Consider the following 20,727-nt stretch of genomic DNA (forward strand, 5'->3'; position numbering starts at 1 on the left):
GGAAAACGTGCACGTGACCACGGATCGCGTCTTTCAATGGGACGCGCCACCGACCGCGCCAAGGGGGAATTGCCCCTCAGCGTCTTGACGAAGCCTCTGCCTTGTAACCTGGGCAGCAGTGAATATAGAAGTTTATCACTGACTCGAAGCCGACAAAAGGGTTCTGTTAACTCGACACAACCTGGCTCTTTGTTTCATTCTTGAACATTTCTTCCACATCGGTAGTTTGCTCCTTCCTGCAAGCTGCGGGAAACAAGACTCGCCACCAACAAAACCTTTCACAATGTGAGTTGATACCCCTGGTGCAGCAGCCTTGCCTGCGTTCACACTGGAAATAGGGCGACCCGGCGCGCTGCTGCGCTCAACCGCATCCGCGGCCCTCAGTCTGCCCTTACAGACTTCCTTGCGTCTCACAACATCTCGGCCCAACAGATCCACCAGGATTACCAGCAACGCCTCGCCGAAGCCGAGCGAGAGAGGAGGGAAAGTACCGATAATGCAGATCCGGGCGAAGAAGAAGCATCCGACGATGACGGCGAGGATCCTGTCGAGCGCAAGAAACGCAAGAGAAAGCAAGAAATGGCTTTGATGAAGATCAAACAGAGCAAAGAGTTTAAGAAACGCAAAATGGAGCGTGAACAGGAGGAAGGCAGCGACTTCGAAATGGACGACGACGAAATTGCCCGAGCCATGATGGCCAAAGCGAAGCCCCTGCCCGGCCAACTTGACAACTGTGAGCTATGTGAAAAGAGATTTACCGTGACGCCTTACAGCAGGACTGGGCCTGACGGTGGTCTCCTCTGCACAAAGTGCTCCAAGGAATTGAAGGAGGAAGAAAAGAAGGATGCCCAGGCAAAGAAGAAGACAGCGTCGGTTCCCAAAGGTCGGCGTCGTCAGACCGAAAGCGATCGCATGATGGGCGACGTCAAACCGGGCGCCAAAAGCCTGGTCGACATGTGCGTTCGTAAAGTGGCCGACGTCGTCAACGACATCGAGGAATTTGGTGACATGCCACAAAGCCTGCTCGATCGACTGAGCCAAATTTTCTCCAAGCGAAGAGTCCTCACTCCTCGAATCCTCGAACTCTTCCTCCGCCCCGACGTCGACCGTATCATCGTGTACGACTGCGGGAAGCTGGAGCAGGAAGATTTTCAGAAGATCTTTGCATTGATGCCTCAAGTCGAGATCGTCAACCTGCGCTTTGCGGGCCAGCTGAAAGACGGACCACTGCTGTATATGGCTGACAAGTGTCGGAAGATTCGTCACCTCCAGCTTGGGGCGACAAACCTAGTCTCGGACAGTGCTTGGATTGAGTTGTTCAACTCACTTGGTCCTCAACTAGAAAGTCTCAAGTTGTCGGAACTCAATGACTCGCTGAAGGATGAGACGGTCGCCATACTGGCGGACAAGTGCCAGAAACTCAAGAGACTCAAGCTGAGGTCTTGTACTCACATGAGTGAGGCTTCGCTTAACGCCCTCTGCTCCCTGCGCAATCTGGAACACCTCACCCTCGGCAGCATTGCACAGGAAACATCCCCGGAGACTCTGGTCAACCTCGTCTCCTCGGTCGGGCCAAAGCTTCGTACTCTTTGTCTAGAAGACTTCCATGAACTCAACGACGACGTCATCGAGGCCATCAAGACTCACTGCCCAAATCTCTACAAGCTGCGCATTCGGGGAAGCAGCATCTGCACAGACCGTGCCTTTGCCGATCTCTTTGGGAGTGACTGTCCCTTCCCCCCTCTGGTCTACGCCGACCTCTCCGACAACCGTGACATCGACAACGGAAACCCTGAGGGCCCGCAAGACGATCCCATTGGCTTCGGCTCGCAGGGATTCTCGGCGCTGATGGCACATTCTGGTTCTCGACTCGGGTCTCTCAATCTCAAGTCCTGTCGTCACATCTCGCATGCTGCGCTTATCGAAGTCTTCGATGGGGTCAAGCAGTATCCTTCTCTCAGGGATGTGGACTTGTCCTTTGTCACACAGGTGGACGATGTGGTCATGACCGGAATATTCAAAAGTTGCCCGTCGCTGGCAAAGTTGGCGGCATTTGCCTGTTTCAACGCCCGGTCGACGAACATTCCGGCTGGAATTGCAGTGATCGGTCTGCCGAACGCGAGTGCGAATATCGTACAAGGAGATCTCGTCGTGGGGGTATAATGTTGAAGAATGCATGCTCGAGAGGCCGGACGCCGTAGATGCTGACGGATGAGGCGAGTCTCGACGCTACGTGTTTACACGAGGTTATGATCAAAGGACGACACGGTGGACGAGTTGGCGCAGCTAAACCGGCCTCGAGTTTGCAGGCGGCAATGTGGACAGAAAAGCAGCTTGTCACTCTGTCAATGTGATCAGCTGGTGATGAGAATGTGCACAACATGTGGATTTGCTCAGACACGGATTGTACTGTACACACCGTGTTTGATGGCGGTGCTGTCACAGATAACTCAGTCCACCTTCTTCAGGCTTCCCTCTCATACATTGGCAGGTTCTAGTGGCTGTCATAGACACACGTTCTCTTTGCACTTGATGTATTCCATGTGTTTACACGTCTCCGTCAAACACCTCATCCTCATGCTCGTCCTTAAAGCATCTCTATGCCCTCCACCAACGCCTCCAGGCTCTCACCTCCCATTTCCTTCCGGCGCCCACTTCCGCTTGGTCCTTGCACCAGCGCCCTGGCAAGCCCGCCCAGCTGTCTTTGCTTTGTGGTCTCTTCCAACTCCCGACTTTTCCCCCTGGCGACTTCAATCACACCCTCGCCCAGATTTGCCAGCCTCGCCACGTTCAGGCCGTAGCTGCGATGCGCCACGCCTTCGCCCACTTCATAGAGAAACGTGATGTTCTCGTCGTTGGCCTCGGTGAAACGCATGTGGACGTTTTTGAGTTCTCCTTTCGGAAACCCGTCCGCCATCCGTGCCAGCATCTGATAATGAGTAATGAACAGCGTCAAGCACTTCCGCTCCCTCACGAGGTAGTCAAGCACGGAGGCAGCAATCGCGACACCGTCGTGCGTGCTCGTTCCTCGGCCCAATTCATCCAGCACGACCAGACTGCGGTCCGTGGCAAGTTTTAAAATGTCGCTCGTTTCGCTGAGTTCGACCATGAAGGTCGATTCGCCAGACATCATGTTGTCAAACGCACCCATGCGCGTGAAGACCGCGTCCAAAATGCCCAACGTTGCGGACGCCGCCGGTACGAAAGACCCGATTTGTGCCATGATGGTGATGAGGGCCACCGAACGAACATAGGAAGACTTCCCGCCCATATTCGGCCCCGTCACCAGCAGAGCCCGCGTCGAATCTTGGGAGATGGATATGTTATTGGGCACGTAAGAATCGATGAGGAGTTGCTCGACCATAGGGTGGCGAGCACCTTGCACCTCGATTCGAGTGCCGGACGTGAAGCTCGGACGCACGTAGCCTGGCTGAGACGCCACATTTGCCAATGACAGGAGACAGTCTAGGGTTGCGAGGCTCTGGATTGTGTCACGGAAAAGCTGGTACTTAGTACTGATGTCGGCTAGCAGGTCCCTGAAGGCTTCGTCACAAGCAGCCGCAAGAGACTCCTTATGCTGGTCCCTCTCTCGCAGAAGCTTCACTATTTCCGGAGGATGAAATCGGGACACCTTTTTGGTTCCTGAAATCTTTGCCCACGATGCCGGAACCTTCTTGATCGTGGCAGAGTTGTTCTCAACTTCGATCAGGTAGTCGATGCCAGCCACAGTCACGTAGTCAACAGGCTTCTTCTTGCCCAACTTCTCCGCGGCAGTCGATCGAAACTGATCTAAATCATGCTCAACGCCAGCGATACCGAATTTGTGCTCGGAAATGGCCTCTGTCTCTGCAGCATCCTGGAAGAACGCGTACTTGTCATCCGACTTGGCAGCTTGAAGATTGATCTTGTCCAAATATCCCACCACTTCTGTCAGTATCACAGGCAGCGAGACCATCGCAGAAGAGATCAAGTCCGAGGCGAAACCAGTAGATTCTGTATTTGTCGCATACGCGAATTCGGTCGCCAACATCTGTAGCGACTGGAGGACATTCAACAACTCTGGCCTCGTGCACTTCCCGTAGTAAATCCGAATGAGGCTTTTCTCTAGGTCGGTCCTTATTTTTGACAACACACGCCTCAGCTTCTCCGCCGGGACGGCTTTGTCGGGACTCAGAAGCTCTTCCACAGCATTGAGCCGGGTTTCGATGCTTTGGACATCCAATAGCGGCCGCCCAACCCATTTCCGCAGCAGTCTGCCTCCAAATTTGGTCTGCGTTCGATCCATCATCCAGTACAGACTACCTTTGGTGGAATGGTCCGTCTGGTTCAAGTAGATCTCGAGACTTGTCAATGTGTTTCCATTGAGGAGCATGTGGGATCTGGCAGAAAACGGCTGGAAATATTTGGTCAGTTGGAAGACATGCTCGAGCCCATATTCGGATAAGTGTTTGATCATTGCTGAGAGGCAGATGGATACGTTTTCTGGTAATCCCAAGATCTTATCAAAGATTTTCGCTGCCTTCCCTGAGTCTCGCTGCGCATCTTTCAGCCTCTGGGCATAAAAAGTTGATATGTCACTGTGTGCTTGAGCTGCCATGTTTTTTGGTTTCGCAACTCGCTCAACTCGAATCTTGTCGCCGAACACGTTCGTCTTGCTGCCGGATAGATGGACAACAAGCTTCTCGGTTGCCTTTGAGAGCTCGCCCACGATGAGGAACTCGCAGGGCGCAATGTGAAGCAATCTGGTCTCGATTTCGCTCCGCATGAAACCGTCCTCAAAATCATCGTACACTATATCGCCAGTGGCAGGCTGGACTGCCACCAAACCAACATGGACTTTCTCGTCGTTGCCAAATCCTTTGACATTGACCTCTGTCATGCAGAGGAGGAATCCGGTCGACGGCGATTGCGGGGCAGGGCTCCCTCGACTGTCCTCTTCGATGCCTTGAATGTCGTCGATATAAGTGCCCTTTGTGTACAAATTCGTGAGCTTTCTCACAAAAGGGGCATTTCTGTTGTCGCCAACAGCTTTCAACGCCGCCGTCTCCAGCTGTCGAACAACACCAACTTTGTGACCGGCGGCAACTAATCTCTTGACATGCACATGCAGTCGATGGACCGGAATGCTTGCAGACGCAAAACGGTCGAGGTGTGCCTCAGATGGATGCTCATCATATCGGAGTTTCCCAGGGATACAAACGATGCTGAGTTCTTTGGCCGCAATCCTGGCGTCTTCGCCAAAGAAACGAAACTTGTAACCCACTTCGACCACAAGCAAAGTGTCCATATGCGCTCTCTTGATTTCCAAGACTTGCTTTTCCATGGGTGTCAACTTATTGCCACCTTTCTTAGTCCGACTAGTTGATTTCGGTGCCTCGTCGACGGACTCCTCCTCGCCGTCTTCGTTGCCTTGCTCGGCAGCGTCATCTTCGAGCAGTCGATTTCGCCGCTTGATCTCAGCGATACTGTCAGGCTTTCCCAACTTCTTCACAAACTTCCGGTGTAGTTCGTCTCTCCGTCTCTTCTCCGTCCCGCTGATTTCCTCGACATCCTGGTTTTCCTGCTGAGGGGACGAAGAGTAGAAGTATTTTGCCGTCCTCGTGCCGGATGCTCCAGATTCAGTTGTTGCGAGCGTTTGTCCATTGGCAGCGACAGGTCTCAGTGGGATCACAGGTTCCTCAATTTCTTGCCCTTCTCCATGTTCAACCTCATCTGAATCTTGCTCGACAGGCGTGATGCGGCGTCTCTTTGGCGTGGGTAGTACCAACCCCTCATCGTCTTCGTCATCCTGTTCTTGCGTAGAGATCTGCGGAGGACGAGGTTTTGGAGTAGGAGTCGACGAGGGTCTCTTGAAGAAAGAGGATATCGTCTGCTGCTTCTTCTGCGCAGAGGACATGGTGGAAGGCCCACTGCTCGATCTGCGGCGAAGAAGAATATAAGGGTTGGTCGAGTCTCAGCGAGCGGGAGAACGCAGGCGTCATTCGAAGGAAGCCACAACTCCGCCAATGAAGTTGCACCCTGACACGCGCCACGCGACGCGTCTCAGGAGAAAACACTTTTAAAGTGCCGTCGGTCAATTGAACGTCACCTATCACATCCTGGGTGACATCCATCTTGGACCATTCTGTACAGAGTACCTCGTGCTTATGGCAGAGACTTTCCATATGGGAAGCAACCTTCTTACTCTTGGGAAATCTCACTTCTCTCTTCCTGCCATCTCGTGTTGCTGCCCTTGTGAGTGGTATAACTACCACTGAATACGTTCAATGCTTTCTCAGTCTTAGACGGGCGGGAAGTCAAGAAACGAACGTTCATGGTGTGAAACGGCAGGAGTCGATATTGTCACAGATGAACAGACATGAGGCTGATCCGCGGCCTCACCAGACTTGCTGGACGAAAGAGTCTCTGTGACAGGCCGGGCACCCAGGGACTGCCTTGGTTAGTCTAACGTCCAGCCATTTACCCCTGTTGCTTGCGCCACCCAGTCGTCGATGACTTTGTCAGTGTCCGGCGCATACAGCCACCGCATGTCGTCAAAGTTGTCAACATTGCTGGCATCTACGACTTTGCCGTCGCGGACAAGCCTCTCTCTGTCCGCCAGAGGCAAACGCTGGACGTTGGTCTTGTTCGTGGCCCAGTCGAAGACCGCATCCACACGTGCCTGTCGCAGGGATTGCCAGAACGACAACGCGTTCTTGAGCCCCAGGTTTGGCTGTGACTGAAGCAGGAGAAGCAGCCTAGTCAGAGCATACACATCCTCCAGGGCTTGGTTCACGCCCTGGCCGCTGCTCGGAGGCAATGCGTGGCTGGCGTCGCCCATGATGATGACTCTGCCCGCCTTCTTTGAAAACCACTTCTTCAGCGGTGCCATTCGCATAAAGGGCCACAAGAAGGTTGTGTCGACATGCTGACAGACGGCGTCGATGATCGCTCTTGCGGTTGGGCTCTCCCATTTGTCTCGGGTGTTTGCATAGAAATCACGCAAGTACTCCTTGTCCTGGGCCAGCGCTTCCCACTGCTCGCGACTGCGGTCTTCCATTCTAATCTGCAATGCCACCATGACTACGCTTCCCTCCCGATCTTCAGGCATTAGAACCAACGCTCCGGGCTTCCCCTGGATGGTGCATGCGCGCTCGTAGTGTTCGTACGGCCAGTCAACAGAGTTCCAGGGAATATGACTCAAGACACCTGCAATACCCGTGTACTCGGGCCCTGGGTCGTCTGGAGTGACATACCTCCTCACCGAAGAATGAATCCCATCGGCCCCGATCAGCATCCCAACCGACTCAACCCGCCCATCAACTCTGAACGTAACCCCGTCCTCCACCTCGTTCACAACGCCTTCAAACCTCGTCCCCCAACAAACCCTGACGCCTCGCTCCTTCACCATGCCCAGCATCGTCTCGACCAGGATCCGCCTCCACAACCGGTGATTCTTGTACCCGTAGAGGGCCTCGTTCGTGATCAGCGTTTTCCGGGTCGTCTCGTCACGCTCGTTCTTGTACGTGCGATACTCGGAGAGCCAGCAACGGGACGAGATCCGCGGCAGCACACCCAACGAGTCGAGCACGCGCAGACCGTTGGGTGTGAGGACCACGCCGGACGCATTGGCCGGGTCGGGAGTGTCGGGGTGGCGGAGGTCATAGATGGTGATGTTTGGGGGATCGTAGAGGTGGTGTTGTAGCAGGGACAAGGTGACTGAAAGACCTGTCAGTCCGGCGCCGATAACGGCTACTGGAGAGCGAGACGCCGCCTGGGATGATGAGATGTCCATGTTCCTTATTCGTGTCAACCCGTTCAGACAATCTGGATGAGATATCTGTCGCCGTCGCTGGTTAAGAAATGGGACGAAATGCGGGGATGAAGATTGACTTGGGTACACTTTCTACAATATGCACCTTTCAAACGGCATTTCTAAATGATGCATACTGCAAATGTGACCATGACTTCGCACGTTTCTCCCACCTCCCCAGCTGCAGGAAAGGCCACGATCCTTGTCCTTGGAGCCGGTTGGCTATGGCAATTTCTGGAGCCGGCTCTCAAAACAGCAGAGATCACATACGTCGCCACCACAACAAACGGGCGGGAGGGCACCATCCCTTTCAAGTTCGATCTGGAGTTGGATGGCCTGGAGGAGGCCTTCAAGACGCTTCCTTTGGCGGAATACGTGCTTGTCACCTTCCCCTTGAAGGGGAAAGGGCTCTCGAGGAAGTTGGTGCACATGTATGCAGAGACGCACCCACAAGACAACTCCACGAACTCCGACCGGGCTACTGCAGAGACGAAATTCATACAGCTCGGCAGCACTGGGATTTGGACGTCTCCCGACTTCGTTGACAGCCACTCGCCCATCGATCCGGGAAATGAGAGGGGAATTGCAGAAGAAGAGCTCATCTCTTTGGGTGGTTGTGTGCTGAATCTTGCGGGCCTGTATGGCGCACAGAGGCAGCCGGGCAACTGGATTGCGCGTGTGGCAAAGACGAAGGAACAGCTCGGTGAGAAAGGGGCGCTCCATTTAATCCATGGGATGGACGTTGCAGGAGCGGTAATCGGGGTCATCAAGACAGATAGTCAGGATGTTGATGATAGTGGGCAATTGTTTGGCAGAAGATGGATTGTCGCCGACTGTGTGAGCTACGATTGGTGGAGCATCGTGTGGGATTGCAATGGGGACTCCCGTGAAGAAGACTGTAGAGACCAAGAGGACGCATCACAACACACGAGACGGGAAGAAAGAAGCAAGTATCGACGATGGGTGATGGAATTGATGCAGGACAAGGGTGTCAAGGCGCTGCCCAGACCGCTCGAGGCACTGGGTAGGAGACTGGATGCCCGCGAGTTTTGGAATGCTGTTGGAATTCTACCAGAGAGGACGTTGAGGAGATGAGACGACTCTGGCAGAGAGAATTTGATATCCCCAGCACTTGGTCGAGGCTCGAAGAGGCAATAAAGATGGCGTGGACGATCAAGAAGGGCTAAGACGGGCAGGCACTTCTAATATGAAGCAATGAGAAAAGAGACAAGCACAGATACACCGAGAAGGAATGTTGCAGACCAACGAATTCTGGCCATTGCGCCCTAGGATATGGAAAAAGGCTTCATTCTGTCGGTACATGAATGCCAGCGGCAACTCATTTCCAGCTTCAAGCTTGCGTGCTGTCTTCCATGAAGCACTTTTCTCTCATGAAGCTCGACTGACGAGAGGACCTCTTGCTCATGCTGACACCCTTATGGAGCATCAACGTACCAACATTGTCATCAGCAACAGCTCAATTCCGCCCGACGTCGTACATCTATTCTTCGTATCAACGGCCCGAGGTGAGATCCTCGCTGTGGTTGATCAACGGTCGTATGCCACCCTGCCCAATCCACCCACGTGAGGAGTAGTAGTCTGGGAACAATCCTCCGGTTTGCATGCTGCAGGATAAAGAAGCGAATGTGCAGCTCCGGCAGTGTTGAAGCAATATGCTGCTACCCCCCAGCACATGAAGGCGCCTGATGGTCTTTTCGAAATCGTCGCTCACGGGCTATTTGTTTTGCATAGACTCCTCCTTTCTCTTTGTCAAGCTCTGTGGCATGCGGTACACCTCGATACTGTCCCCGGTTTGAAATCCATTCTCTTCCACTGTCCCCGTGACGCGGTCCGCCGAGAAAATGATAGACCTATCCGGTAGCCAATTTTCTGCTTTTCCAGTGACGGTACCAGAGCATCGGACGATCGCAAAACGAAGGTCCTCGAGTCTTGTGCAAATCTGTTTGGCGACATCCTCCAGCGATACCGTCAGTTTGTCATCCGACCAGACCCAGCTTGTAAGAACGTCCTGCCTGAACCGGTACGTGATGGAAATGCTGAGTCTGACACTCACAATGCAGTCACTCAGGATCTTCTGCTCAATAAGATTGGCGGTCTCGGAGACGCTCGTGCCACCAAATGAAAGCATGAAAGAGTTCATCGGAACCCCATATTGTGCATGAATCCTCTCTTGAAGCCGTCTTCCAGTATCAGTCCACTGTACTCTGATACTACCATACTTTGGCCATGGGAGCATGAATCGCTGAAGGGGCAGGCGGATGTGTACGTCGTACTTCAAGTGGATCGGTCGTGCTGAAAGGTGAAGTATCGGGCTGGTAGTCGGCAGTAGGGGCCGTTCAGGGTCGTAAAGTGGTCCGTTCAGTGGAATCTCAACACCGCCAGAGCAGTGGAGGATGTACAGGAAACTCTCCATGTCGTTGAAGCTGCCCCATTTGTAAGTTTTGAGGGCGGAAACCAAGTCGCCAACTTTCTTGCAATCTCTCAAGTCTGGGGCGAGAATCAAGGGTTTTGTCAGAGCGACGATGGTCTCCGTGTCGGCCCTGGTCGTCGCCATCGGAGGGAAGGGGGGAGGTCAGATGGCAGAGAGAAGGGATTTCGTGCGGCGAGTGGAAGACAAGGGCTTTTGAGAGAGTAGAGGTGAGTAGAGATGGACTCTGCAGCGAGCTTGTTGTAGTGAACTCCTTCATCAAGTGGCGTGTTTGTGATGATGAAACGTCGGACACAGATAGATGAGCTGCATGAGAGAGTTCTTTGTGGGCGACGATGAAGCATAATGGAACGTGAGTGTAGTGATTATTCCCTTAGTCCGCGACTTCCACCACGTCAATAGACAAACGTGCCAAGGGAACAGTAGAGTCGCTTCAGGACGTCTACTTGATTCGAAAGTTCCCGCGGCTGTCACTAGGTGGCTCCGAAGTCAAGCTTCTTGGCCACGCCCTTGAACTTGTTCTCGTCGACGACAAACCCAGGAGCCGCCACCTCTGCAGCAGCCATCTTCGAAGCACCGCCGCCTTGCTTCGGGAGGTTCTCCTTGCTGGTCGGTCTGGGATCGATCCTCCACCACTCATGCTCCAAGGCCCCTCTTGCCGTCACTCTCTTCCGGGGATCCAGTTTCAGCATGGCCATGAGCAGATCGACGCCAACCGACCCTGCTGTTGGGAACATCTGCATGTAGAACGGTTTCTCGCGGACGGGGATCTTCTTTTCCAGCTCGAAATAGTCCCTTAGCTTGGAGACTCCTGGCCAGTTTTCTTCGTTTGGCGTCCCGACAGCCTCGCAGATTTTGTCGAGTTGGGCGACCGTCCCTCCACCTGTTGCTAGCACTTCTTGATTTGCCACATCTGCTGCAGCGTACGGTCTTCGAATGAGAAGCTCGGCAAAGACCATTCCAATACTCCAGATGTCGACTGCACCACTGTATTGTCTTGCGCCAAAGAGCAATTCTGGAGGACGGTACCAAAGCGTGATTACCGCGGAAGTCATTTGATACCGTGGATCACCAAAGGACCGTGCCAGGCCAAAATCTGCCAGCTTCACTTCCCCATCTGCGGCGATCAAGAGGTTGTTTGGTTTGATATCTCGATGCAAAATGAAGTTGGAATGGCAGTAGTATATGGCGCGACACAGCATCCCCATCCATGCCTTGACATCGGCAGCGCCGTAGCTCACGGTCTTGTCACGGATGAGCTCTTCCAAATTGCCGTTGGGAAAATACTCAATGACCATGTTGATGTTTTGGTCTTTGGAAGAAAACACGTCCAACAGGGCAACGATGCTTGGGTGTGAGATCTCTTGGAGATATTTGATCTCGCGGATCGTGTCGACGTTGAGCCCTTCCCGCTGCTGCGAAGGATCCACTTTGAACTTTTTGATCGCAACAAGCGTACTCGGATCTGATCTTAAATGGCCTTTGTAAACAATGGCATACGTTCCTTCACCCAGCTTCTTCCCTAAGAGCTCGTCAGCACGCTGAGTATGGGGGGGTAAGAGGAATGCCGACCTTTAACATACTTGTTGCTGATATCCTCATTCATTTGCTCAGCCATATCGAAGTCCGCCGGCGGTCGGTGTGCAGGCGGGTTCGGTGCTGAAGATTGAGCTTTGGGTATTGATTTCCTCATTGCGAGCGACTTGGCTCTTGATGGTGACATATTTGCATTTATATTCGACGGCGACCGCGGCATCAAAGGCGACGGTGCGTTCGAGGAGGGCGCCATTTTGGGATTCTCGGACCGGCGCTGAGATGTGCTTCGTCAAGCCGGCCTCTTTTTATATATGGTCTATCTCAAAAGTTCCAGACAACGTGATACAACGACAGGGCCAAACGCATAACTGTCTAATCTATCCCGGTATCTGGCTTTGCTTACACCGAGTGTGAAGCAAGATGATCGTCCAAATTCAAGGTGAACGAGGCTCAAAGAGCTTGGCATATGAAGATCATCAGGGATCTCCCGCCGCTTTACGAGTCAAATGTCTACATGTATGCGAGAGCAATTGGATCATGATTCTCATGGGCAGACAGAGGATGATATCAGGGAAGGCCGGCACATCTGCCACATGATTGCACCGGCAGCAACAAATACGGACGTGCACTGGACGCTGAAGGCAGGCCCGTTCGCTTCAGAGTGGACGGAAAGGTACCAAGACTGTGCATGTGGGAACATGCAGTTCTCCTGTACACGTTGGGACACCCATGTTTGGTTACCTCAGCCAGCTTGGTGCAGGACAAAGATGCTGGGACAAAGAGTCCCTTGCACTGGAAAGACAGGTCCCGTACTCTCTGTCGCTATGAAACAAGCTCGATCCCTCGCATATCCCCTCAGGCCGTGCAAAACATAGCTCTCGTAGCGCCAAGCCCGTAATGACCACAGGGCGGCGGGATTGTTTCTCCCTGAAAAGGGCAAAGTCACCACCTAGCAACTTTTCCTCGTTGCTTGGCGTCGAACCCAATATGCGGACCGCAGCCCATCGCATCTCAATCCGCAAACTTCCCAAACAATAATCTTATCGTCGTCAAGTGCAGCCAACGGAGCTTTGCGAGCTCTTGACGACCATCTGAATTGTCATCCTACGTGCACAGTAACTCGCGGAAGAGTGAGTTGGTGCAATCCCCACTCCGACAATGATCACGCGACAGCCCCAAGCAGCAGCTTCCCTCCTTACTTCTCTGCTCCGACCATCGACTACCTCAGCGTCGAAATCAATAGCACCTCAATCCTATATCTGCACGCCATGTCGACGACAGCTACACCGCGGCCTGCCTGGCGGGGGCTACATTCCTGCTCCCACACCCTTCGTCCCCGACGTGTCCACCTTCCTCAAACTCATCGGGCGTGAGCTTTCCAAACACGCCAGCAAGATCGAGTCCTGGGAGGAACTCTTCACCTTGACATCCAACCAGATGAAAACGCGAGGCATCGACCCGCCGCGGACGCGGAGATATCTGCTGCGTTGGCGGGAGAAGTTCCGAAAAGGCGAGTTTGGGATCGGAGGTGACTTTCAACATGTCAAGGATGGTGTTGCAGAGCTACGAGTCGTTGAAGTGCCCAGTCTGAAAAAGGACCCCGTGACCGGAGACCCTGTATCGGGCCCGGTCACGATCGGGAGGAGTCCTGGGATGCAGAAGCTGATCGTCAATGTACCCAACGGCTCGACCACGTATCAGTTGCTTCCGGGGCAGACGACGGCAGACCTTAAAAAACCGAATGGGTTTACGTTGAAAAATGGATACATTATCAAGGGCAAGCAGGCTCATCCCATGGCAGGCACGCATGGGAGTGGTGTCACAGTCAAGGCAGTTGAAGGGCTGTGGGAGCATAAGCGAGGAAGGAAGGTCTATGGCGGTGAGAGGAGACGGGCGGAGACGTTGCATAAGATGAGAGTGGAGGAAAACAAGAAGAACGCGAGATAGACGAGCGAGATGTTGCGGGTCATGGTAAATATCCAAATGGAGTCTTCTCGACGTCTCCCACATGGATGCTGGATGTACGATAATCGTCGGTTGTATCATATGTTTCCGGTCTAGGTACACTTGGGAGACGACCTGGACTCGGCTTGATGGGCCGATCAAAGAAGAAGCTTGAGATCGTCACGCTGCATTTGAGGCTCTTCACCCAGTTTGACGTACAGGTTAGCAGTGCCATGTACCTAGTACTGCGTAAACCACTCGACGAGAACGTAGGAACACACCTGCTCTGCGATTTGAGCTGCAACAGCACACTCAAACAACAACTCTAAACATCACCCTGGGCTCTGGCAAAGCGGATACAGACGACACCTACGAGCACGATGCCATTCGTTCCCTTCCATTGCCTCCACCCGTGTGTACATAGGCGAGAACTTCCGCGGAGACATTCTCGAGAGCCATGCTCACAGGCTCAGCAGGCAGAGGGTCTCCATAAAGAGGAGGCTTTCAGAGGTTGCGGCTTTGTCTCAGTCGAGTCAGAGATTTTCGTATTCATGTGTTCCGAGGGCAGTGCCTGGTCAACCTACAATCCCCTGCCTTCGAATGATGCACCGTTCGGACGAGCACGGTGGCCATTGCGCTCGGATGGGCAGAATCTGGAGAGAGGGATTTCCGCCACGATTCCGCTAGTTGAATCCTAAGAGAGCAAAATCTCCGACGGCTTTCAACGCCCTAAACACGTTGACTTGTCTTGCAAAACGGTCAGTCATTCTCTTGGGTGCACCGGTCAGCTGTTGCCGTTGACAAGAATTAGGTGGAAAGTATTTAGAGCATAGGATCCGGTTTCACTCGTCCCATTTTTAAGGATAGGGTCAAGGCTAAGAAGAGATCAGCATGTTTGATACACAGCTAGAAAATCCGGTTCCAGTTCGGCGGGCTCATGAGACAGGATCAGGACGATCATCTCGCTGATCGTTGCCACATTCCTACTCCTCGTCAGTGGGCCTTCGGAAGGCCACCTCTAGAACCGGCATGTTGCCAGTTCACGCTGAGCTGATATGCAAACTTGAATAATTGCCATTTGCAGACTCCGGGTGTAGTTGGGCCGTCGACAGGAGTGGGTGGCTTGTGGGTTAGATGGCGGGAACGCAATTGTGGCTGCAATTGAAAGGACGTCCCTGGGCTATCTTTTCATTGCCTGGATTGTCAGGAGGTGAGGGTTTACTTGAAAGAGAAGGACGCCATTCTCCCAATCAAGCCTCTGGACAAAACGGGTTGGTTGCGCGTTGCAGAGGGATCGACTCACGCAAAGCTGTCTCAAGGACCGAGATGAGAACGCTCTCGCTTGACGGGGGTGCTCGAAAGACGACTCGACGACGATCAATTCCGTTGCTGAGCACGGCCAACATTGCCAAGCGAATTGATCCAGGGGTAAACGGCCGGGGAAGCATTTGCCAAAAGCCACTGTCGAGATTGGCGTCGACAAGGTGGGGTGGAGTTGTCTCTTAGTGCTGTGATGCTTTGTGCAAATTTCTCTGCTCCAGCCGTGCCTCGGGGGCACAGGGCATGTCATCATCACCCAACTCTTATCAGTTCGTGAGGTTTTTGACGTGGACTCGCAGAACTGCTTCTTAGCAAGTTTCAGAGTGAAGGGAAGCCGTCCCGTAGGCTGCGTGGCGGCCAGAACATAATTCGTGGAGCGAGAATCCTTTGTTTGCTTCCCTCCCCCTCCCAGGACGTGTTATGCGTGGCGTCTATTCGGCTAGCCTAGGGGAGGTTCAGGAGGGTAGCCGAGCCGGTGGGAGGGCGAGGAGAAACTCGAGCGCAGAGGCGCGCAGGGCGCTCTATTGGCGGGTGCGTCAGGTGTGGTGGTGGCAGGTGTTACAGAGCACAACTTTGACAGATGGAGCAGCAACTCTGTGCGAGCACAATAAGCTTGTGGTTTGAGAAATGCTTGTGATGGTCACAAATGGTGCAGATGAATTCAAGTGATAAAACAGTGCAGAGACCAATTGAATAGCGGAAGTCAGAATAATGCCCACCCTTGGAAGAAAGTGGTTGCAGAGTGCCAGCTCGAGCACTGTTCTCAGTGGATAGGAACGGAGGGCGAAGGGATGGCTCATAACTAACGGCCCAGGCCATTGGCCCAATGGAGCAGGCAGGGGAAGGTGTAATTTGACAGGCTGTTTGACTGGAGTGGGAGCCCCTCTTACCTTAGTCCCATGCCGGGTAAGTCCAAGAGAGCGTTGCCCCCCACCGGGAAGCCTTTCGCGGGTTTATTGGAGACGGCCATCCGATGTATGGGTCCTTTTTAGCTGCAGTTTAGCCTAGCAGGCGCAGTGTGCCCTGTACCTGTCTCTTAGCGGTGTCCTGCAGGCATCAATCAGCAGCTAGAACCTGCATCTCGCCAGCACGCTTGAACTTTTCCATGCTAGCTGGATCATCCCCCTTCCACTTCACCGACGAAGCCCTGAGCAGCTTTTTACCAGGGCGAAAACCTTAGCATCGAACGCCGGCACGGCCCTCGTTGAAAGGAAAACCCTCCCTGCTACTCTTAGTGGTTTGAAGGAGCAACCACACGCCCCCCCAGAGAACATCCCTCTTGCGCCTCGTCCCTCGTCGCCCGTCTTTTCTGTCAATTCGGTCAACATCACACACCTGTCGACCACCCTCTGCGGCCGCGTGTCCAATTGCGTCCTGAAGATCCTCCAAGACTTGCCGTGCCCATGCCACATGCACATCACTGAGGTTGCATGCCCGGGAGACCACAGTGATCGATCCTCCACCGTTGGATTGTCCCATGCGGACGGCTCTTCCTCCATCTTCCCTCGCTCAAAAGCTGCGACACCCTCCGTTTCACCGCCCTAGAACCCAGAGAACGGTGCAGTATACGGGCTCCTGTTTTCTTGGATATTCAGACAAACGCGCGAGATTGTGGGAATACCAGCATTGATTGAGTTCGTGCTCGACCCATTGAGGACAAGCACAATCACACCAAGTAACTGTCCATCAACCGTTTCAGTCGACTGCTCAGAAGAAACTCCCAGAAGATCAACAAACCCCGCATGAACTGGTTATAGCTGTCCTGAAATATACCAATCGTCCCACTTTGCTGTGCTGGTAGACATGTCTCTACCCGTGCTCTCACGGCCTCTAGCCGATCCGCCGACGGGTGCGCTACCTCCAATCCCAACAAGCAAACCTCCGAGAAAGAGTTTGCCCCAGACTCCGTCAAGACTGAAAGCTCCTTCAAGGCCTTCAGCGCTGCCAACGCCGCAGCCTGTTCAATCGGCTTCTGATCTGTCGCCAGAAAAACCCTCCGGTATACCTTCGAGCAAAGGTGTGCGAAAAACTGTCAGCATCGGCTCATTCCCGCAACCACCCAATGCCGGTTCGCGTCCGCCCACCTCAGCCTCAATGGCGTCCACCACGTCCACAAAAAAGAGGACCTCAGATGGAGGATACAGCTTACAAAACGCCTCCATCAGATCCAAGAAATCCCCAAGAACCAGCGTAGCCGCGAGTTTTCACTCATCTCAAACCCCCAGCCTCCTGAACTCTGCCGGTGACGGTATGGCCATTTCGGCCAAATTTGGAAAGAGAATATCGGACGCCCAATCCAGCGTCCATTCTCCTCCGCAAAGTCGGAGCTCTTCAGCCAACGGATCTTACTCGACCAGTGCGACCACGTTCGAAGAAGGCGAGGAGGACAATCGAGGTCGGACGAAGGAGTCGGATGAAGGCATGGCTGAATCAAAACGAAATTCCAAGGGCAAAGAAGTCAAAGGCAATGTCATTGTCAGTGTACGTGTCCGCCCCGACACTGGAGCTCAACACAATGCTCAAGCGGAAGGAGAATGGATGGTGGATGGCCGACGAGGACTGGTTGCATACCGTGGAAAAGAGGGCGGCGATTACCATCTCGACAATGTGTTCACCACCCACGACGACAACGCCAAAGTCTATGACGCTGCGGCCAAGCGGCTGGTACGTCGGGTCATGGAAGGCTACCACGGGACCGTGTTCGCCTACGGCATGACGGGCACCGGCAAGACTTTTTCGATGCAAGGCACCATGAGCAGCCCCGGTGTGATTCCGCTGGCAATCACCGATATCTTCTCCTACATCCGAGAAACCCCTCACCGCGAATTCCTCCTGCGAGTTAGCTACCTCGAGATCTACAATGAGAAAATTCATGACTTGTTAGCTGTGCCCGTCGGAGGCGGCGTCGGACAGCAACAAGAGGAAATCAAGCTGCGCGAGGACAGCAAACGGGGTGTATATGCCTCGCCTTTGAAGGAAGAGATTGTGCAGAGTCCAACCCAGCTGCTACGAGTGATCCACAGAGGAGACACTGCTCGTCGTACTGGGAGTACCCAGTTCAACGCACGAAGTTCGCGAAGTCACGCTGTGGTTCAAATTGTGGTCGAGAGCCGAGAGCGAATACCAGGGTCGGGTTCTCTGCAGGAAAATGGAAAGCGTGTGGCAATGCTACCCGGCGGCGTGCGAGTCTCGACGCTGAGCTTGATCGACCTCGCAGGATCGGAACGTGCGGCAGAAGATAAGGAACGCCGTGCTGAAGGTGCTCACATCAACAAGTCCCTGTTGACCTTGGGGACGGTCATCGCAAAGCTCTCGGGCAACCGTGATAAGAACGGCAACCCTACGGACAAGGACGGAAAACACCTGCCGTACCGAGACAGCAAGCTCACCCGGTTGCTCCAACCAGCACTCTCTGGAAACTCGTTGGTCTCGATCCTCTGTACCATTCAGATTGGAGCCGGCTTGACCACCGCGGGCAGCAATCACACGGGGGAAACTCTCAACACATTGAAATTTGCGGCCCGTGCGAAGAACAACATCGTGAGCCACGCCAAGCGAGCCACGGAGGAGTTGGGCAGCGTCAATACGGGTCTCCTGGAACGATATAGAGCTGAAATTGCAAACCTCCGATCCCAACTGGAGGGGCAACAGAAGTCTGCCGCCGAAAAGGAAGAGCGGCAACTGGAGAAAGAGGCAGAGCAACGCCACGAGGAGCAAATGCTGGAGATGCAGCTGGCCCGAACAGCGCTCAAGGAGCGGATCGAGCATCTCAACCGGCTGATCCTGTGTTCCAAGTCGACTGGCGTTAATAGCGGGACAGTGTCGGCCTTGGGCATGCACTCGCGACTCTCGGGAGGGACAGAGTTCGCGGGCTCACGGTCCGTGCGATCGTCAACCAGCCAGTCAACCCTGGGCGTAACTCCCAGTCTGGGGCGACATCCATCGGTCGCTTCCTTGGGAGGACTGGCCTCGGCTTCACATCTCTCATTTTCAGGAGTTCCAGACGAGGATGAGGAGGGTGGCACGGATTTTGGTGACGGGAGAGCGCCGTTGCAGGCCCAGGTCCGCGCGTTGCAGGCTGATTTGCAGGATAAGACACGGTACATCTCGACACTGGAGAAAAGGCTGCTACAAGCTCGGCGCTCCAGCCACTCTCGGGTGTCGATGGCCTTCAACAAACCGGCGGGTGACGACAGTGAAATGCAGAGACGATTGGAAGAGAAAGATGCGATGATTGCGGACCTGCAGAAGACCGTTGCTGCTCTTCGATCGGCGGTGCGCAAGCGCGAGATTGCGGAATTGACGCCCGAGACGTCGTCCTCGGAGTTCAAGCAGAACCGTGCACAAGCGGGACACCAGAGCAACGGTAGCAACAGCAGTTCCCAGCTCAGCGTTTCGACCCAGCCCGTGGTATCAGGTGGGCCGCGATCGCCGCTGACGACGAGTCCCATGGCGATTCTGTCTCCTCAAAAGGCGATGGACAAGAAGCGCAAGACGGTGGACGAGATGTCGAGGATGCTCGACGAAATGATCCAGGACAAGGTCGAGAGCGGACAGCTGAACCGACGGTCTTCATCAGTCCGGGTATCTTCACGAGGCTCGTCTTCTGCCCGTCGGCATTCTCGGCGGCTCTCGATGGCCGGCAGCCCCGGTGCTGGATTGCCGACCGGAACTGGTCTCGGAAGCATGGTTGCATCGCTGAGAGAGCGTGACTCGGTGTTGGAGGTGATGGAGGTGAAGGAGTCGAGCTGAAGCGAGATTCGTTTGTTTTTATTATCACGATTGATGACACGACAGTTGTTGTTTTCTTTTTGTTTTTCTCATTTTCTTTTGGCGGAATTCCTTTTGCAAGGACCATGGTGACAACCATGAAAAGGAGTTTTGAGACCGCCCAACAGGACGAGATCCACGGAGCATGATTTGATTCTAATACGGGCGACGCGGCTGTTTGACCACCGATTTTCTGGGCTTTTCTTTTATGTTTGAGCACGTTACATTTCTTGGAGCTTTGACAGCAATTCTGTTCCTCGAGCGGGACCATGTGGGATTTACTATGTTTAGCAGACAACGGAGGGGGACAGGAGACCCTCGACGGAAGCGATTCCAGGCCAAAAGATGCATATCCATGCGACAGAACAGACAGATACAGATACCCCGTTTTTCATAGAGGTGTTTATTATAGGTACAGATGCAGACTGGGAACGAGTCTGGCAAAGAGTGGCCTTCTCTCTCTCTGTCTCTCCCTTTGTGCCGGTTGTATGCAAGACCAATCAGCATATTTTTCCTTGTTATATTCGCTACCCGGAACTCGGAACTCTGGATACGGAGGAGACGAGACGATCTCTCGCTAAACGGAGGCTCAAGCTGGAGCCGTGTGACTGGCAGGGGCCGAAGAAACTGGCTCGCGTGTTTCAGGTTCTGCACCAGCATCCTGGGATCCTTGTACCGTTCGCTGTCCCTTTTTCTTCTGCTTCTCTTTCTCTTCTACCAAACATACTCGTAATCCCGCCGGGAGGGACTGCGGCTCGACGGCGACCAAGACAAGTACGAAATTCAATTCAATCGGCTGGATTTGGGGCCACACAACCTCTTCCATATCATTATTTATTATTATTGCTGGTGGTGGTATCGTCAATTTCATTCTTGCCTGGGGCCCTCTTTTTCTTCCTCTGCTGTGCATCTTGGA

The 20,727-nt window shown here is 53.8% G+C and overlaps 8 protein-coding genes across 8 annotated transcripts; 4 read left to right on the top strand and 4 right to left on the bottom strand.

The window, feature by feature from the left end:
• Positions 1 to 36: 36 nt before the first annotated feature.
• On the top strand, positions 37 to 2,163 carry AYL99_04402 (hypothetical protein; the record flags this gene model as incomplete). Its single annotated transcript, XM_018835916.1, has 3 exons — positions 37 to 103; positions 150 to 285; positions 339 to 2,163. The coding sequence occupies 3 exons, from the start codon at positions 37 to 39 to the stop codon at positions 2,161 to 2,163; spliced, it is 2,028 nt and encodes a 675-aa protein (XP_018695566.1).
• A 424-nt stretch (positions 2,164 to 2,587) lies between these two features.
• AYL99_04403 (DNA mismatch repair protein msh3) lies at positions 2,588 to 5,896 on the bottom strand (the record flags this gene model as incomplete). Its single annotated transcript, XM_018835917.1, has 1 exon — positions 2,588 to 5,896. One exon carries the CDS (start codon positions 5,894 to 5,896, stop codon positions 2,588 to 2,590), a length of 3,309 nt encoding a protein of 1,102 aa, XP_018695567.1.
• A 543-nt stretch (positions 5,897 to 6,439) lies between these two features.
• Positions 6,440 to 7,774, bottom strand: AYL99_04404 (hypothetical protein; the record flags this gene model as incomplete). The annotated part of the gene is made up of 1 exon (XM_018835918.1): positions 6,440 to 7,774. One exon carries the CDS (start codon positions 7,772 to 7,774, stop codon positions 6,440 to 6,442), a length of 1,335 nt encoding a protein of 444 aa, XP_018695568.1.
• A 168-nt stretch (positions 7,775 to 7,942) lies between these two features.
• Positions 7,943 to 8,887, top strand: AYL99_04405 (hypothetical protein; the record flags this gene model as incomplete). The annotated part of the gene is made up of 1 exon (XM_018835919.1): positions 7,943 to 8,887. The coding sequence occupies one exon, from the start codon at positions 7,943 to 7,945 to the stop codon at positions 8,885 to 8,887; it is 945 nt and encodes a 314-aa protein (XP_018695569.1).
• A 640-nt stretch (positions 8,888 to 9,527) lies between these two features.
• AYL99_04406 (hypothetical protein) lies at positions 9,528 to 10,367 on the bottom strand (the record flags this gene model as incomplete). The annotated part of the gene is made up of 1 exon (XM_018835920.1): positions 9,528 to 10,367. The coding sequence occupies one exon, from the start codon at positions 10,365 to 10,367 to the stop codon at positions 9,528 to 9,530; it is 840 nt and encodes a 279-aa protein (XP_018695570.1).
• Positions 10,368 to 10,714: 347 nt separating this feature from the next.
• Positions 10,715 to 12,030, bottom strand: AYL99_04407 (hypothetical protein; the record flags this gene model as incomplete). Its single annotated transcript, XM_018835921.1, has 2 exons — positions 10,715 to 11,763; positions 11,814 to 12,030. 2 exons carry the CDS (start codon positions 12,028 to 12,030, stop codon positions 10,715 to 10,717), a joined length of 1,266 nt encoding a protein of 421 aa, XP_018695571.1.
• A 905-nt stretch (positions 12,031 to 12,935) lies between these two features.
• Positions 12,936 to 13,724, top strand: AYL99_04408 (hypothetical protein; the record flags this gene model as incomplete). Its single annotated transcript, XM_018835922.1, has 1 exon — positions 12,936 to 13,724. One exon carries the CDS (start codon positions 12,936 to 12,938, stop codon positions 13,722 to 13,724), a length of 789 nt encoding a protein of 262 aa, XP_018695572.1.
• A 3,120-nt stretch (positions 13,725 to 16,844) lies between these two features.
• AYL99_04409 (hypothetical protein) lies at positions 16,845 to 19,793 on the top strand (the record flags this gene model as incomplete). The annotated part of the gene is made up of 1 exon (XM_018835923.1): positions 16,845 to 19,793. The coding sequence occupies one exon, from the start codon at positions 16,845 to 16,847 to the stop codon at positions 19,791 to 19,793; it is 2,949 nt and encodes a 982-aa protein (XP_018695573.1).
• Positions 19,794 to 20,727: the final 934 nt, after the last annotated feature.

This window comes from Fonsecaea erecta, assembly GCF_001651985.1.
Source record: "Fonsecaea erecta strain CBS 125763 chromosome Unknown Scaff3, whole genome shotgun sequence".
Lineage (NCBI taxonomy): Eukaryota > Fungi > Ascomycota > Eurotiomycetes > Chaetothyriales > Herpotrichiellaceae > Fonsecaea > Fonsecaea erecta.